Source organism: Neoarius graeffei, chromosome 16, assembly GCF_027579695.1.
Source record: "Neoarius graeffei isolate fNeoGra1 chromosome 16, fNeoGra1.pri, whole genome shotgun sequence".
Lineage (NCBI taxonomy): Eukaryota > Metazoa > Chordata > Actinopteri > Siluriformes > Ariidae > Neoarius > Neoarius graeffei.
The window spans coordinates 63,470,657-63,489,487 of NC_083584.1; the positions used below are offsets into that span (position 1 = coordinate 63,470,657).

Below are 18,831 nucleotides of genomic sequence, written 5' to 3' on the forward strand. Positions count from 1 at the left end.
CAGAACGCCATCCAGACCCAGATGGGTCCAGATGAGGCTGTCAGAGTTTCTACGTTTGTTTCAGAGGTTAGAAACAATCAAATTTAAAACTATGCAAAGAATACAACATGTGGCTTACTTTCTGGTATCATTTACATTACAGCAGCTATAATCGGCTGTTCTGTCAGCACGATAAGACAAAAAAAATGTCTCATGTTACTGAGAGACCACAAAAATCAAACTGTCCTCGAAAAACGTCAACAATATTTTAATAAGTTCAATATGGAGCGCCCGCCATACAAATTCCTGTGAATGAGCCGTTGCTGTAGAAACAATCACATATTCAACAAACAAGCACATTAGTACTAAGCTGCGATTCAACTACTGTCCGAAAAAAAACGAAACATCACCTTCTGGCCAATCAGAAGCCAGAATTCAGTAGCGCTGTGGTAGAACTTAAAACAACTTGCATGCATAATAAGGAGTCTGTTACAAATAAACACAAACACGTGTTGGAAAAAAAAAAAAGTCAGGTCATCACGACATCATAAGTAAAACGAGAACAAGAATTTGTGTTTCGCCTTACTCTAAATTGAATCGAAATCTAAAATTATGGAGAACCTGATCTGACAACAACAACAAAAAAAAAGAGCGAAACAAATTACTAAAAATTTAAGGAGAAATTCAAAAATATTCTGGTTATATGGTTTTGATTTTATTTATATTTTCAATTATTAATGTATTTTTATGTTATACATTTATATTTATTTTAGCGCTGTTAAAGTTAACACATTAACGCTCGCAATTTATTTGAAACGTTATTTTTTATTTATACAAATTAATCATATTACCAAGTTTGGCCCCAACTTCCTCCCGTAATTCCAAGGCAGACTCTTTACGGAGATAACAAGTAATGATTTTTTACCCCCCCAAATCAATTGACACTGCTAATTTAAATATGCACTTTTTATTAGGAACACCCATCCATCCACCTGCTGTTTGATGCAGTTCTCTAAATCAGCCGATCCCTTGATAGCAGCACAATGCATAAAATCATACAGATACAAATCAAGAGCTTCAGTTAATGTTCAAACATCAGAATGGGAAAAATTGTGATTTCAAAGTGTGACTTTCTTTCACTGTGGCATGGGTGTTGGTTTGAGCCAGATGGACTGGTTTGAGTATTTCAGAAACTGCTGATCTCCTGGGGTTTTCACACACAGCAGTCTCTAGAGTTTGCACAGAATGGTGCGAAAAACAAAAAACACTGAGTGAGAGGAGTGAGGGACAGTTCTGTGGGTGGAAACAAGCGCCTTGTTGATAAAGGTCAGAGGAAAATGGACAGATTGAACAGTTTGAGCTGCCAGGAAGGAACTCATAGTAACTCATATAATCACTCTTTACAACCGTGGTGAGCAGAAAAGCATCTCAGCATGCAACAGCAGAACAACACATTGGGTTCCAGTCCTGCAGCCAAGAACAGGGCTCTTAGAATCAACAACAAATTCCTATTAAAGTGGCCGGTGAATGTATAACCTTTGTGTTGATTCAATGTTTATGCTGTGATTTTACATGTAAATATCCATTTTATGATTTTACATGTAAATATCCCAGTCTTTCATTCGAAACTCACATTGAAAACATTACCCGGATAGCTTTCTTTCATCTCAGAAATATTGCTAAGATAAGAAATTTAATGTCACTACGTGACGCGGAAAAACTAGTTCATGCTTTCGTTACCTCCAGGTTGGAATATTGTAATGCCTTACTGTCTGGATGTTCCAATAAGTGCATAAACAAGCTCCAGTTAGTTCAAAATGCAGCAGCAAGAGTCCTTACTAGAACTAGAAAATATGACCACATCACCCCTGTCTTATCCACACTGCATTGGCTCCCAATCAAATTTCGTATTGATTATAAAATACTACTATTGACCTTTAAAGCACTGAATGGTCTCGCACCACAGTACCTGAGTGAACTTCTGGTCCTCTATGACCCGCCACGCCTACTTGGATCAAAAGGTGCAGGCTATCTGCTGGTACCTCATATAGTGAAGGCTACATCAGGGGGCGGAGCCTTTTCTTACAAAGCCCCACGGTTATGGAACAGCCTTCCAAGTAGTGTTCGGGAATCAGACACAGTCTCAGCGTTTAAGTCTAGGCTGAAAACATATCTGTTTAGTCAAGCCTTTTGTTAATTGTGTTTATGAGGTAAAGGAGTAGATCTGGAGGATCCTCAGACAGAGTGTTTTGGTAAACTGGGATGTATGGATGCTGTCAGTCCTCACTCGCTTGCTCACTCGAGTTTGTTGATGGTGTCGTGGCTGGCTGCTTTATGTCCCGGGGCTCCCTCATGCCTGTGTTACCTTCTGGCTCTCCCCTTTTAGTTATGCTGCCATAGTTAGTTGCCGGAGTCCCTGCTTGTACTCAGTGCAATATGTATACTGTTCCTACTTATTCAGGTGACATTGGGCATACCTAACAACCTGTGTTTTCTCCCCCTCTCATCTGTTCCTGGGATCGAGATGCTGGCCTCTTCTGCTCCTCGGACCAGCTTGATCCATCCTGGTGCCCTGTGTCTGGTTGGAGTCTCATCACATCACTCCTGTAGAGGATGGCCCCATGTGAACAGTTGAAAGTCACACTTGGAAGGCGCTCTGGACTCTTACAGTAATGCTTTTATGGCTGAGGACTGCAGTTGACTTGCTAACTTTAGGACTGCAGTTGTCATGAACAGTTTTGCACTCAAGTTTCCATTAATGAAGAATTTGTAACAATCAACAAAACTGACTTCATGTTAAAACTGTTAATGTTATAGTCAGGCTGTCTGTTGTTGCCCAAATGAGGATGGGTTCCCTTTTGAGTCTGGTTCCTCTCGAGATTTCTTCCTCATGTCGTCTGAGGGAGTTTTTCCTTGCCACCGTCGCCACAGGCTTGCTCATTGGGGATAGGTTAGGGATAAAATTAGCTCACGTTTTAAGTCGTTCAAATTCTGTAAAGCTGCTTTGTGACAATGTTTATTGTTAAAAGCGCTATACAAATAAACTTGACCTGACATTTTTACAAGCTTCAGTCTTACAAAAAAATAAATGCAATTAATTAATCAAACAAACTTGTGTAATTAAAAACAAACTTGTGTGGTTAATCTGATTACATTTTTAATTGACTGACGGCACTAATTTAATTTATTTACTGAGTCTTTTTTTTTTTTTTTTGGGGGGGGGGGGGTCTTTTATACACTCCTATTTATTTATTTATTTATTTCCTGTAACAACCCATTCTGAAATATTTTATTCAAACTTTGATTCATTTTAATTCATTTTAATTTCATTCAATTAATTAAAAAAGTGAAGGTCCTCTCATACTGTTTTTAGTTACCATTAATGAACACTGCATTTTCCCCCCTCCCATAATAGTGTATTCCTTTCCTTTCATTTATGTTTTCATTTTTGTATTTTTATGCTAATGAGGTATCCATGAAACATCACAGTGCTGCTTTAATCCCATTGATCAATGGTTATCAGATTCCATGGCGTGATTAGAAATTGTAGGACTCGGGATGGGACTTTGACCTGAACGAAAAAAAACGTTTTGCTTTTGGATGACTGTTTGCTCCAGTCTACTGAACGCGACACGACGTCTGAAGTGACCATCTCCAAAACCGTACACTGATTAAATTCAGATAATGCAAATCATCATTTTTTTTAACTAATTAAAATATTCTTAGAATGTATTAAAATGAGGAGTATTTACTATTGAGATTCTTTTCAGCTTAAAGTGATGGAAATACAATACAAAGTAGGTTTTTGTTGTATGAGAGAAATGAAATAAAATGACTTCAGTGAATGGTAGCTTATCTCATCTCATTATCTCTAGCCGCTTTTATCCTTCTACAGGATCGCAGGCAAGCTGGAGCCTATCCCAGCTGACTACGGGGGAAAGGCGGGGTACACCCTGGACAAGTCGCCAGGTCATCACAGGGCTGACACATAGACACAGACAACCATTCACACTCACATTCACACCTACGCTCAATTTAGAGTCACCAGTTAACCTAACCTGCATGTCTTTGGACTGTGGGGGAAACCGGAGCACCCGGAGGAAACCCACGCGGACATGGGGAGAACATGCAAACTCCACACAGAAAGGCCCTCGCCGGCCCCGGGGCTCGAACCCAGGACCTTCTTGCTGTGAGGCGACAGCGCTAACCACTACACCACCGTGCCGCCCTGGTAGCTTATCAAGCCTACTTATCCATCAGACAACTATAAATAATAATAATTTAAAAAAAAACGGGCGGCACGGTGGTGTAGTGGTTAGTGCTGTCGCCTCACAGCAAGAAGGTCCGGGTTCGAGCCCCGGGGCCGGCGAGGGCCTTTCTGTGCGGAGTTTGCATGTTCTCCCCGTGTCCGCGTGGGTTTCCTCCGGGTGCTCCGGTTTCCCCCACAGTCCAAAGACATGCAGGTTAGGTTAACTGGTGACTCTAAATTGACCGTAGGTGTGAATGTGAGTGTGAATGGTTGTCTGTGTCTATGTGTCAGCCCTGTGATGACCTGGCGACTTGTCCAGGGTGTACCCCGCCTTTCGCCCGTAGTCAGCTGGGATAGGCTCCAGCTTGCCTGCGACCCTGTAGAACAGGATAAAGCAGCTCGAGATAATGAGATGAGATAATAAAAACATCCCAAACATGAGATTTTGGTGTCTCGGGTGCAGGGCTACAGGTCTGTCTACTCATGAATTTCACTCAGTTGAACCACATGACTCCTCTCACACTTACTCAGTCGGTAAAATATTCGGTCATATAAATAACACATGACTCAGGCTGTATTTAACATTAAGCAGACGGAAATAGGCTGAGCTCCTGCCAGGAACCTCCTGCCTTCCAGCACATGACATGAATGAAATGTTGAGCTTGTAAAACTTTATTTAAAAAAAAAAGTGCTGAGAGTAATTCTGCCCTAAACTCCTGACCCAAATGTGTTTTCCTAAAATACGCAGGAAGTTATCAGAGAAAACAACTGTTAGAAAGGAAACGCATTCAGACGCAGGAATAAATCGCACGATCTGCCCTGGATTGCACTTGCCTTGGTGTGAAAGCCACACCTCCTCATTATCATATGCATGAAGCAATATGGTAAGGAAAATGAAAAATACAGGAAGCTAGAAATAACAGAGAAAAATGAATAAATAACAGAATGATCTCAAATCATAATTAAAGAGGAAAAACTAAATTCCATAACAACTCAATTAATAAACTCAATCAATAAAATGTGAGAAATAAATGTTAAAAAAGGATACATCCAAGATTAAAAAGAATTTATGTCACCTGATTCTTTTTGTTTGTTTGTTTTAAATTCACGAGGGTCATTTTATTTGCTTGGTTACTTTAATTTTGTTGTCAATTTCATTTTCTTTCATTGCTAGGGTTTTTTTTGTTTGTTGTTTTTTTTTTAAATAACTCCCCCCCGGGGCGCTGTCGCCTCACAGCAAGAAGGTCCGGGTTCGAGCCCCGTGGCCAGCGAGGGCCTTTCTGTGTGGAGTTTGCATGTTCTCCCCGTGTCCGCGTGGGTTTCCTCCGGGTGCTCCGGTTTCCCCCACAGTCCAAAGACATGCAGGTTAGGTTAACCGGTGACTCTAAATTGACCGTAGGTGTGAATGTGAGTGTGAATGGTTGTCTGTGTCTATGTGTCAGCCCTGTGATGACCTGGAGACTTGTCCAGGGTGTACCCCGCCTTTCGCCTGTAGTCAGCTGGGATAGGCTCCAGCTTGCCTGCGACCCTGTAGAACAGAATAAAGCAGCTAGAGAGATAACCCCCCCCCAACCCCAAATCAGATTTGAAATGGCAATGTAGGCAAGGACAGTTTTAAAGGGGGGGAAAAAAACCTGACCCAAAAAATAAATAAATCAACCTTGATTAGTCAGGACTCTAAATTGACTGTAGGTGTGAATGTGAAGATGTGTGAATGGTTGTCTGTGTCTATGTGTCAGCCCTGTGATGACCTGGCGACTTGTCCAGGGTGTACCCCGCCTCTCGCCCGTAGTCAGCTGGGATAGGCTCCAGCTCGCCTGCGACCCTGTAGAACAGGATAAAGCGGCTACAGATAATGAGATGAGATGAGATGATTAGTCAGGGTGAAGTGAGCCTAGGAGACTAGCCACGCCCACTTTCCATATAAGGAGGAGACACTGTGGTGAGTTTCATGTAGACGCTATAAAGTCAGCGCTTATTCAGACTTTGTGCTGCTGAACATCTGCACAAGACCAGCGCCAACCTCATTAAAGGACATTCATGGATTCACAGATTCAGCTTCCCTGCGGCTTTAAAATTCAATCAGAGCAGTTAAATATAGATGGATGTGGGATTTAGTCCCAGTGCTTGTTTTTTTTTTTTTAAATATAAACCACAATGAAGTGGACATTTCCAATGAATTGTTTGTGGTTAGAGTACCGGAAAAAAGCTTAAGCGTGTTTTTGTTCTTGTGCAGTGACTGACTTCTGAGAATGCAACACAAAGTTTGGTTTCAGAATCCTGCAGTGAGCAGAATGAAGTGTTTGACAGATGAAATCTGTGCTGGATGAAAAACACGCACGTATAAATATCACTGCTATGGAGATGGATAAACACACTTGCACATGTATTTGAACATCAGGAAGGAATAAAAGCTCGTTAACGAAGGTACCCTATGGCCACAGAAACATCTGGAGAGACAAATGTGTGCCCAACCCCCAACACACACAAACACACATTCCTGTACTTGTGTCATTGTGGGGACTCAGTGAATTGATATAATGTCCCTCTCTCGCCCCTTGCCCCAACCTTAACCATTCTCATTCTCTCTCTCATTATCTCTAGCTGCTTTATCCTTCTATAGGGTCGCAGGCAAGCTGGAGCCTATCCCAGCTGACTACGGGCGAAAGGCGGGGTACACCCTGGACAAGTCGCCAGGTCATCACAGGGCTGACACATAGACACAGACAACCATTCACACTCACACCTATGGTCAATTTAGAGTCACCAGTTAACCTAACCTGCATGTCTTTGGACTGTGGGGGAAACCGGAGCACCCGGAGGAAACCCACGCGGACACGGGGAGAACATACAAACTCCGCACAGAAAGGCCCTCGCCGGCCCCGGGGCTCGAACCCAGGGCCTTCTTGCTGTGAGGCGACAGCGCTAACCACTACACCACCGTGCCGCCCCAACCTTAACCATCCCAACTAAATGCCTAACTCCACCCCTTATCCTAACTCTAACCTTATTTTAACCTGAACCCTCAAACAGCCCTTTGAAGAAGTGAGGACCAGCCCAAGTGTCCTCACCTCCCAAAAATGTCCTAACCTTGTTGGTTAAAACACACATTCCGGTCCTCAATATGTAGCAAGTACAAGCACACACACACGCACAATAAGGAACACAAAGACACAGATGAAGACAGACACACAGTAACCAGATACTGAGAATGAGTTGAATTATCTCTAGCCGCTTTATCCTGTTCTACAGTAATTCGACTCCTATGGAAAATTCATTCAACATTCAATATCCGGCTGTGTTCAAATAACACCGTCAAGTGAACGAGCTGTGACTTTGCCAGCGCCTCGGTCCAAAATAACTCGTCTCACTTCCAGGTGTGGAATTTCAGACTGCGGTGAAAATGAAAGGAATGAAAACACAGCAGCATTGACCCCTACTACTCACGTGTTCTCAATTTGGATTGGTCAGAAGGGGTTAATTCAGGTTCTATACCAGTAGCTCTGAAAGTAATCCCAGGTTCTGTAGGGTTCTCATTCTAATACATTATCATTTCTATAGTACAGATTTCACGCACAATTTGCATAAAAGGATTACGTGCATTTGTTGATCTAGTGAAGCTTTCTGTAAGATGTTTGACATATATGGAAGGAGTTCTGGGTGTTTCATTCCTTACTTAAAGGTGCATTAGGTATGATTGGTTTCCCCACACACAAGATTAGGTCTCAAAAGGTTAAATGGGTTCAAGATTTGAACGATTCCCACCCAAGTTCCTGCCACAAAGCTCCACCTGCAGGAACTAGTCAGTTTTCCCAAATGGGTTTTCTGAGCAAATTAATACACTTTTGCCAAGATCATGGCTTGTTTCTGTTATTTGTGAAAGTAAGGAATAAAATAAATCAACTACTACACCTTAAACAGATTTAAAAGGACAGATTTTTAAATTAAAAAAAAAAAAAAAATGACGTGTCCGCCAACATCTCTTTACCTTCATGTTAGCTTCTTTCACTGTGTAATGAGGTCATTAGCAGGCTTGTAGTACTCAAGTCCAGGACTTGGACTCGAGTCCAACTCGTGCCCTAATTTTAAGGACTCATGACTTGATTTGGACTTGAGCACTGATGATTTGGACTTGTGCATTAACTGCATTCGGAGTCAGATTTTTTTCTTTATTTTTTGGAACATGCCATAATAATTTGGTGTAAGATATTTATAACTACATTAATTTTTGTACCAATTTTGTGCAAGAGAATGTAGATTCACCTGTTCATACATCATGTTCAGGAACAACCTAACATTAATGGCGCTAAAATGCCTGGAGAGACGCCCCTAGGATTGTCCACTTTGCTTATACAGACTTCTTGTGCAGTGGGAAAAAAATGCACTGCTATGTGTTCCATATGTAGAACTATCAAGGAGACGACGGGGACAACCTCGAACTTCAATCGTCATTTGGTAAGACTCCACCCAGAGAAGGAAGTGACACGCTATGTTCATTGCTTTGTTGATAGTGGGTGGGGCTTGTTTGCTGAGTGATGAACTAGCTAGTGTTAACCCTCTCATGTTATTTGCCCTGTTGATAGTGGGCAGGGCTTGCTGAGCGATGAACAAGCTTTTTATCTGTAGCCTGTTAACTAAAATGGGGCAGTCGAGCAGTAATGTTAGTCTAACACAGCAGCAGAGACACTTTCACATAAAGGCAGCAACAGCCACCTTCAAATGGTGTGGATGGGGTCTTGTTCTCAGACTCGACTCAGATCAGTAGTGGACTTGACTCGAAATTTTCTTTAATGAATTGGACTTGAACACTGGGGACTCAAGACTGGACTCGGACTCGAGGTTTAGTGACTTGACGACAACACTTGTCATTAGCCACAGTTCTGACAGAACTCCCTCCCAAAGAGCTCCCTCCAGAAGCAAAAATCCATAATACTTGGCCCCAGTGGAGGTTCGGGCTCAGGCTCTGGACATGACTTAGGTTCTTGGCTATGAGTTGGCTTGACTTCAGGACTTGACGTGAACTCCGGACTGGGCTCGAGCTCTGAAGATGACAGGGACACAGGACTGGATTTGGGTTCGAGCTCTGAAGACGACGGGAACTCAGGCTCTGGTTCTTAAGACAACTCGGGCTCTGGAGATGGCTCGAGCTCTGAATCGGGCTCTGGCTCATAGAGGGCTCTGGACTGGGCTCAGGCATCGTAGAGGGCTCTGGACTGGGCTCTGATGCTGGCTGTGGCGCAGGATCTGGAGAGGGCTATGGCAAGGGAGCAGATGTTGGCGCCGCCTCCGGCTCGGGAGCAGGCGCCACCTCCGGCCACGCCTCCGGCCCGGGACCAGGCGCTGACTCCGGCCACGCCTCCGGCCCGGGACCAGGCGCCGACTCCGGTCACGCCTCCGGCCCGGGACCAGGCACCGACTCCGGCTACGCCTCCGGCTCGGGACCAGGCGCCGGCGCTGACTCTGGCTTGGGAGCAGGCACTGGAACAGGAACAGCTGCAGGCACAGGAACAGGTGCTGGATCTGGCTGAGGAACCAGCTCAAAAGAGACAGCCTCCTCTGCTGTTTCTACTTCAGCCCCTGGGGGGAGCTCTGGAACGACGGCCTCCTCATCTGAGTCAGCCATTGGAATGGTTGCCTTTAGGAGGCGCTCTAGAGCATCAGTCTCCTTGACTGCGTCGACCACAGGAGGGAACTCTGGAGTGCCAGCCTCCTCAGCTGGGTCAGCCTCAGGCATGATTGCCCCTCCCCAAAAATTTTCAAGGGGTTCCTCCTTTACTAATGATACAAAAATAAATTCAAGCATGGTAAAGAAAGTCTGAGAGTTACAAAGGCATGGGTGTTCCACCCGAATTAGATAGTCAACCCATCTGCGTACTCATCCAGAAATGAATGTCAATACGAAGCTTACCCAGATGGATTCGGGTGGCTTGGGCTCTTGGAGGTTCTCGTAGAAGAGATCACACTGTAGCTGGAATCCCATCAGGTGATATATCCTGTAGTAGACTGTCGGAATACTCCAATCAGTCTTCAAACGAAAATATGCGGGAAGTGGCTGGGACAGGGAAACCTGGAAGCGGCGTGGGATCGCATATTGGAAAACTTCCGCTACATCCATTTTCAGCAAAGTATTCTGTCAGGTGCATGACAGAGGCGGATGTAAACACAGAAGCGTTTATTATAATACAGTGCGATCTGTACAGGAAGTGCAGGAAAGCATACACAAAAGCAAACAGTCCAAATTGGCAGGCAAGGTCATAAACAGGAAAACAGGCGAATGGTTGGTCGAGGCACAAACAGAATATCGGAAGCAAAACGAGAACTAGAATCGGGAACAAGATTCGAGGAACCAGGAAAATCTGAAATATGGGAAACAAGGCTTGGTAATGCACACAGGACGTGACGTAATACTTAGCGTCGTATTACCATTGGCGCAGTCCTTAAATAGCCCAACCCTTAGTTCTCGGATTGAAAACGGGTGTGCCTTGTTCACAGCGCACGTGCTGTAGCTCGTTTGGCGCGCATGCAGCCTGGGGCGCACCTTCAGGTGCACGCGCCAAGGTGCGCAGGACTGACAGTTCAGCATTGAGTATCATTCAAGATTTTTATTTTAATTTCCATTGAAGAAATATATAATAAAAATTCTATACTACTTAATGTTTTATTTTACAGCACAAATATCATTCTGTTAAAGTGTAAGAAATTAATGGCAGGTTTTGTTTTTTTTTTTTTAAACATGGGGCTTTAAACCTTACTGATGGTTCATATCCAGGACTGAGTCCATGACCACACCTACCAGGTTTTATTATGCAAACACAGCCATGCAAAACCAGGTTACCAAACCAGGCAAGACGCATGGGGAAGCGAGGTGTAACCAATTTACTTTTTCAAAGAAGGATATTAAATGTAATGTAGACACTTGTGTATGTGGGTTTGTTTGGGGTTTTTTTGCTGCCATATCAAATATATAAAATAAATATTTTTCATTGTAGACAAATGTTTCTAAATAAATTAGTGTCTTTAAAAAATATATAGAGACTTATAGATATTCTCGCATGCAGTTCCCCCCCATCTTTAATCAAGAACATCCAAGGGCAGTATTTATTCATTTCACATTCAGATTTTGCAATATTTATCAGCAAAACCTGCCCTCGCTCTCAAGCCAACCTACACCAGGATTTTACACCAGGTGAAATTTTTCATCCTGTAGGCTACTTGTCCGACTTGTGTCCAATCAACTGCTCTGTAGAACGCCACTGTCCCAAGCCCTTTGGCACGCTCCCTCTCTGACTGTACATTTTGCCTCATATCACGCCAATGAGCTTTTGTAAGAACATTCTAGAGTTTTAAGACCATGGAGCAAATGTGAGAAAACTACACTGAAATAAAATAATTTTAAAATAATTTTAAAATAATTTACCTAAAATTTGAATGATAATTAACAATGATATATCCCAGTTACTTTTTATTCAATATTAATAACAATAAACCTTCAGAATGAATACAAAGCTCCAATGTTTGACAAAAACACAAAGTGTTATCAGCATAGTTACGAAGGAAATACTTCGTTGTTTGGAGACAGATTTCACCAAGCGGCTATTATGCACGAGACTTCATATTAGCCACAAAGTCAGGAAAATCTGTTCGTAAAATTACGTTATAATGACCAAATACAATGAAAAGTATTTTTCCAGTCTCACCTGTGAAAGGTAATCCCATGTGATCTCGTTTGGACAGTAAACCTGTTGGTACAGTTAAACGCAGCACATGAATGAGGCATCTTTATTCTTGGCTACTGTCTAGACACTATACCAGAGACGGTTGAAGAATCTCCACTTTGCCACATCCAATATGGCGGCGAGGATGACGTATGATTCCACGCAGAAGGCGGCGTCTATGTTTATATGTCTATGACTTCATGGTTGGCGGGATTCTCGCAATGCGGTGTGCGCATGATCAAAAGTGGAACGAAGTCTCGCTACCACAAGATAACGCGCGATTTCATAAGACTCTTTACTGGCTGGCTGTGGTGTACAGTACGTTTGTAAATGTTATGCGCTCTTTTATCATCGTGGGAATTGATTATAGCTCTAAATAAATATTGAAGTTTTTTTAAAGAATCCATATAACTTTATTTATACACCCGTATACTACGTTTATTAAATCAAATCCGTATAAAATACGGACATTCCATATAGGTTGACATGTATGGTTGTTCAAAACAAAAGGGCTTTGCTGAGTGAAGTCCATGAGCGAAGTCCTCTTGTAAAAGTCTCCGTCACTTTTCCTCACCTCCAAATAGAACTTGACAATATTTCCGCTATTGCTCTCTTTTCCAGTTTTTCGATGTCCATTGGTTTGTTTTTCTCTTGTAAATATGCATGAAGAATATCCAGTGAAGATTTGGTAGCCTTTCAGGTGTTCAGCGCATCTCTCTTTAAATCTTCCTCTTTTAACAAAGCAAACCTCACGGCCATGTTTGTTTACAAACTGTTAGTCACTCGCTAGTGTGGAAGTTTTACGTCTCAGACGTGTCTCTTTTCCAGTTTTTCGAGGTCCTTTGGTATGTTTTTCTCTTGTAAATATGCGTGAAGAATATCTAATGAAGTTTTGGTAGCCTTTCAGGTATTCAGCGCATCTTTAGTTTCAGTTTATTTATTTAGTGCTTAAACCTAGCACTGGATCTTCTCCCTTTCCTGGCCGACAAAGTTTCCTGGCCGGCATGCACAGCAGAAAAGTTGTCACTGGATCTTCGCATGAGCGCCGATATATGTCATGTCGTATTGTCTTGACAACGTGCAATATTATAACAATATTGCACACTCATTCTCTATTGGGGAGACTGGCGTAATACATGGAGGATAAGTGATATAATAATATTGCATGCTGTCAATAAACCTGCTAGAAGGGAATAGAATTCATGCTTTTATTCCACGGAAAAAGTGGCCCATATGCAATATAATAATGAATATTAAATAGCACCTTGGAAAAGCAAAGCTCGTCTCATAAGTATTTTGTATCACGATATTCATGACAACAGTACACCGTTTCATGCATACTGACTACCATCAGTGCTGTACTGAGAATAACAATCTACCCACATAACATCTGCCCTGTTCTGCTCCCCTTCCATTGATGGATGAGGTAGAGGGGTGCCAATACATTGTGCCGAGCTCCAGTAATTGTACACTCATGAAATGATCTATATAGTACGGATGGAGATGATAAAATGGCACTGACCCAACGTGTAATGGAAGGCTACTACAGAAGCGAAGCTTTTACAGCTGCCATTAGCGCCATCATTTCTAACACCTCGAAGGCTCAGGTTCTTTCAAAAAAAAAAAAAAACATAGGTATAAGATTTCATCAGATTATTTCCTGTTAATAAATGGCTCAAGGTGGATCATTTTAGATTTAATACCTTAAGAATGGTATGAAGGAGCAAGAAATGACGCTGGGGCTGATTTCTTTCTAGGCCAGACTTGGATATGGTCATGTCAGGTGATTACACAGTGACATGCCCCCTAGATTTGTTCAACACACCATCAGGCACAGGTGCAAATGACGTGGATTATTTTCTTTATCATCCTTTCCAGAAGATTTTTTTTAAGTCTCCAATTCCAGAAGCAAGTATTATTATTTCCATGGGTTTTCCCAAATTTACTTTTATCCAAAACAACATCTGTTTACCGTATGTTAGTTCAACAACAAGATGAACTGTCAGCTACTGCTCACTTCCGTATCCTCCCGCTCTCACTTATATCAGAACGCAAGCAATTGAAGGAATAGCACACTTATTATGAATGTTGACTTCAACAAATAATAAACCCTGAAACAAGTAAGTAAAGAGCAGTGTTCTCCCCAGGGATGTCAAATAGCATCCTGGTAAACTGTCATTTTGAAATAGCATTTTGCTTCTTGAAATAGTGTCAAAATCCACCCTATATGTTTCGTAAATACATTCAGTCGGTAAACAGGAAGTCAATGTGCGACAGACCTTAAAACGGTATACATGGTATAGAACCCCAAGCTGAAGCTCGGTACCAAATATCAAGCAGTTGTGATTTGTAGTTGCTGAGAAAAGTGTTACGAAGATTTTGTAAATCCAAGCTATATGTTTCATAAATACATCCATTCAGTAAACAGGAAGTCGATGTGGGACAGACCTGAAAACGGTATACATGGTATAGAACCCCAAGCTGAAGCTTGGTACCAAGCAGCTATGATTTGTGGTTGCTGAGAAAAGTGTTACAAAAATTTTGTAAATCCACGCTATAATGTTTCGTAAATACATTCATTCGGTAAACAGGAAGTTGATGTGGGACAGACCTGAAAATGGTATACACGGTATAGAACCCCAAGCTGAAGCTCGGTACCACATATCAAGCAGTTGTGATTTGTAGTTGCCGAGAAAAGTGTTACGAAAATTTTGTAAATCCACGCTATATGTTTCATAAATACATCCATTCAGTAAACAGGAAGTCGATGTGGGACAGACCTGAAAACGGTATACACGGTATAGAACCCCAAGCTGAAGTTTGGTACCAAGTGCCTATGATTTGTGGTTGTTGAGAAAAAGGGTGTTTCGGATGGACGGATGGAGATACGGACAGACAGTGGTAAACCAGTATACCCCCCTCCTTCATAGCAGGGGTATAATAATAATAATAATAATAATAATAATAATAATAATAATAATAATAGCAAATTTTAGCATCAGTTAATCACACAACCAGTCAAACATGCAATCAATGACAACGTGGTGTAAATTTGGTTACAGCTTTACCTCTGACTGGTACAAAGCACTGACACTGGAGACTTCTTCCATACACGTTACAGACACATCATATAAACCACTGTATGTTTTTAACAGCTTATTTATCACGGAGTTAGACTATACGAAGCACTTTATGGAAACAATAACGTATTAGAAGGAGTGCATTGAGAAAACTTGCTGTCAGAGCTGTGCATACGGAAAACTAATCAACACCTCTTTCTGACCAATCAATCATTCAGCAGAGCTGGGAAGGAAAAAAAAAAAAAAAGGCTGACAAATCCAGTACAATTTAATACTCCTTGCAAAAAATTATGTACTCAAAAAGATTATTTTCCTCCAACAAGATTACAAGGTCACAACCCTCGGAATCTGCTAACAGGACAAGAAACATAAAAAGTATACGAGTTACATTTCTAAATACCGCAAGAACTTTAAAGGCCCAGTGAAAGTACTTCTCTCCGAGAAGAAATGAGCATTGAGCCGTGCTTTCATCTAACCCACAAACCACAGAGGAATGACTGCAATGAACTCAACCCAAGCTGGCTGCCGTCCACAGGGCCACGGCTCCACCCTAATGAGACCAGATCTCCACAACCATGTTAAATAAAATGGGATGGTTTTAGCCCAGATTCCATGTGGCTGCTTACTACTTTTCAACTCATCCTTGTAGTAACTCGTGCTCATGTGCAGAAATTATTCAGTCATACGGTATGTGTGACCCGAACTGATCCACATCTATCATGTAGGTGGTATTACAGAAGATGGAACGTGTGTAAATATTGTTGGAATGAAACTCTGTTGGAGTAAATATCCTCATGAGAGCCATATTTGCTCACATGACGACATCACCTTCTCTATTCAATACTAAATTATAACAAATATATACTGATAACATAAGTATCAATTCGAGTCGAATACAATATCCCAATATCCCTCTATTTCTATGTATGGAAATTATATTTTAACACAATTTGATCAAAATTGTTCAAAAGGTCAATATTTTCACCTATAATATACAGTACTCTGCAAAACTCTTTTAGAAAAGCTTTAAAATGAAAAATTTTCAAGATTCTTGAAAACGAAGATAGTTATCTTTAATTAGACTCTTTAATCAAACAAATGAAACAGTAACTTCCTCGTTTATATTTATTAACTTATATGGTAATTATGTCATCAAATTTCTACTCTGTTTCTAAGCCTCTTTTTCTCCCCTCTCAAATACTTTGCTTCTTTTGTCATTGTTCGAAATTATTGTTATTGTGTTTGTAATTTATTCATGTACAGACTGGCCTGCCTCGATTAGTTTTGGTACTACCTGCAGGCCAGTCTAATTCATTTTCATGCATTTTATTTGACCTAATAAACGGAGTATTGCAATAAAAAAAGTTTTAGGCACATGTTTTTAAAAAAAAGTGCTGTAGATCAAAAATGGCTTAAAAATAAAATGAAATGTTTCAAAAAAATAAAAAATAATTAAAAAAAAAGCAGTCAGCCATAATAAATGAAACAAAGTCAATATTTGGTGTGAGACGACCCTTTGCTTTAAAAAAAAAAAATAGTAGTCTGAGGTACAATGAGTCCAGTTTTATGCAGAAATGAGCTGTAGGTTTTACTGAGCATCTTTCAGAACCAGCCCCAGTTCTTCTGGACACTTTGACTGTCACACTCACTTCTTCATTTTGCACCAAAACCCAGCAGCCTTCATAACGTTTTCTTTTTTAATCTGAAACGTGCTCTCTTAATATGTGTAATATGCTGCTCAGAGGGTGGCACGGTGGTGTAGTGGTTAGCGCTGTCGCCTCACAGCAAGAAGGTCTGGGTTCGAGCCCCGTGGCCGGCGAGGGCCTTTCTGTGCGGAGTTTGCATGTTCTCCCCGTGTCCGCGTGGGTTTCCTCCGGGTGCTCCGGTTTCCCCCACAGTCCAAAGACATGCAGGTTAGGTTAACTGGTGACTCTAAATTGAGCGTAGGTGTGAATGTGAGTGTGAATGGTTGTCTGTGTCTATGTGTCAGCCCTGTGATGACCTGGCGACTTGTCCAGGGTGTACCCCGCCTTTCACCCGTAGTCAGCTGGGATAGACTCCAGCTTGCCTGCGACCCTGTAGAACAGGATAAAGCGGCTACAGATAATGAGATGAGATGAATGGAGAAGTCATAAAACAGAAACCTATAACAAAGTTTGTATAAAAAATATATATATACGGTGCCTAACTCAGACTTTTGCACAGTACTGTGTATTGTTGTAAAAATCAATAAAATAACCAATAACATAAAAACCATTTAGCCCTGGGAAATTTTATTTAAACCGTATTATCTTTTGAATGTTATGACAGTAAAGATTACGATCTGCTCCTGCTGTAGTCATTTTAAATTGTAGTTTGCGTATTTATTGAACATGACACCTGTCGTTGCGTTCTCTGTAGAAAGTTGTTCATTCAGATAAACACAATCTAACTTTCAATCACAATCTAATCTCTGAACAAACTGAACAATAACACACTTTAAGGAAGAAGTGTTGGTATTTATTAGAAAAGTTTCACGCTACTTTATTAAAGTAAGTCTCAAGGGGAAGAAGACTAAGGTTTTCAAAAGTGGGGTCCTGGTCCGAGATGTCGGCTCTATCCAAAGAGCTCCTGAATAGAGTCTGTGTTCCCACACACACATTCGTTTGTTAAGTTTAAGTTACATGATGGTGTTGGAGATCAGTGTGAAGGGTGTTCTGGTTACTTTCGCCATCGCAGTTGTCTAATCTAAAGCTTAAAAAACAAATAGAAGACAGTTAAGGTCAGTCTAACTACAGTTTTACTAAAAGAAGGAAGTGTTCTTCCTGATGTGCATTGGTTCTATGAGTGGGCTTTAGGTTCAGGAATTAAAAAGCTCAAATGGTTTGAATAAATGAACATTCAACCATTTTGGGGATTAAAAAAAAAAAAAATTATATATATATATATATATATATATATATATATATATATATATTTCAACACACTCTGGAAGTGATGACTAAAAGTTTTTACTCTAGGTTCAGCTGACAACAGAATACAAGTTGTTGTTGTTTACATGGAAAGTGGGAATAAAATTTAATTGCATCCTCTTTTAAATATTAAAACACATCCTAGGACTGTCAGGGTGAGCTCATCTCCTGCTACCGGATTAACTGTAAAACAGACAGTGAAAATAAAACATCCCGCATGAATGAACTGGACTCGGTGACTCACGCGCTCCTCCGCAGGACGGATCCCCGGAAAGACGCACTTCTTTCCCGTAGCGCGCGCCTCACCTGCGGGAACATGACGTCGCCGTGTCCGACTCGGACCGCATGCCCAGCGACAAAACGCAGAACGGCACGCGTCGAGTCCCCGGTACCGCGCGCGCGCCTCTGCTCTGAGTCCTGAGAACGTTGAGCCGCAAGACTCCGCCCACTGGCACCTGATTGGACAAGAGAGACAGACAGACAGAGATGAAATATTTCTACCATCAGAATTTCAATTTTTAATCTTATTGATTTCTATGTAAATTCTATATCATCTTAAACGTTGGATGGCAGGAAACTGAGACTGAGGTGGTCATCTTTGGCCCCTCCAATTCAGCCGCCAGTATCACCCCCACCCTTGGTCCCTTCATCTCATCTCATTATCTCTAGCCCCTTTATCCTGTTCTACAGGGTCACAGGCAAGCTGGAGCCTATCCCAGCTGACTACGGGCGAAAGGCAGGGTACACCCTGGACAAGTCGCCAGGTCATCACAGGGCTGACACATAGACACAGACAACCATTCACACTCACATTCACACCTACGGTCAATTTAGAGTCGCCAGTTAACCTAACCTGC

General features: G+C 41.7%; 1 protein-coding gene across 1 annotated transcript in view; it reads right to left on the reverse strand.

The window, feature by feature from the left end:
* The window catches only part of gal3st2 (galactose-3-O-sulfotransferase 2), a 45,236-nt gene extending 26,862 nt beyond the window's left edge, over positions 1–18,374 (reverse strand). Inside the window, exon 1 of the mRNA XM_060942208.1 lies at positions 18,219–18,374. Within this exon, the coding sequence (XP_060798191.1) occupies positions 18,219–18,292 (74 nt within the window). The 5' untranslated portion in view covers positions 18,293–18,374. The remainder of the gene's footprint in view (positions 1–18,218) is intronic.
* Between the last annotated feature and the right edge of the window lie 457 nt (positions 18,375–18,831).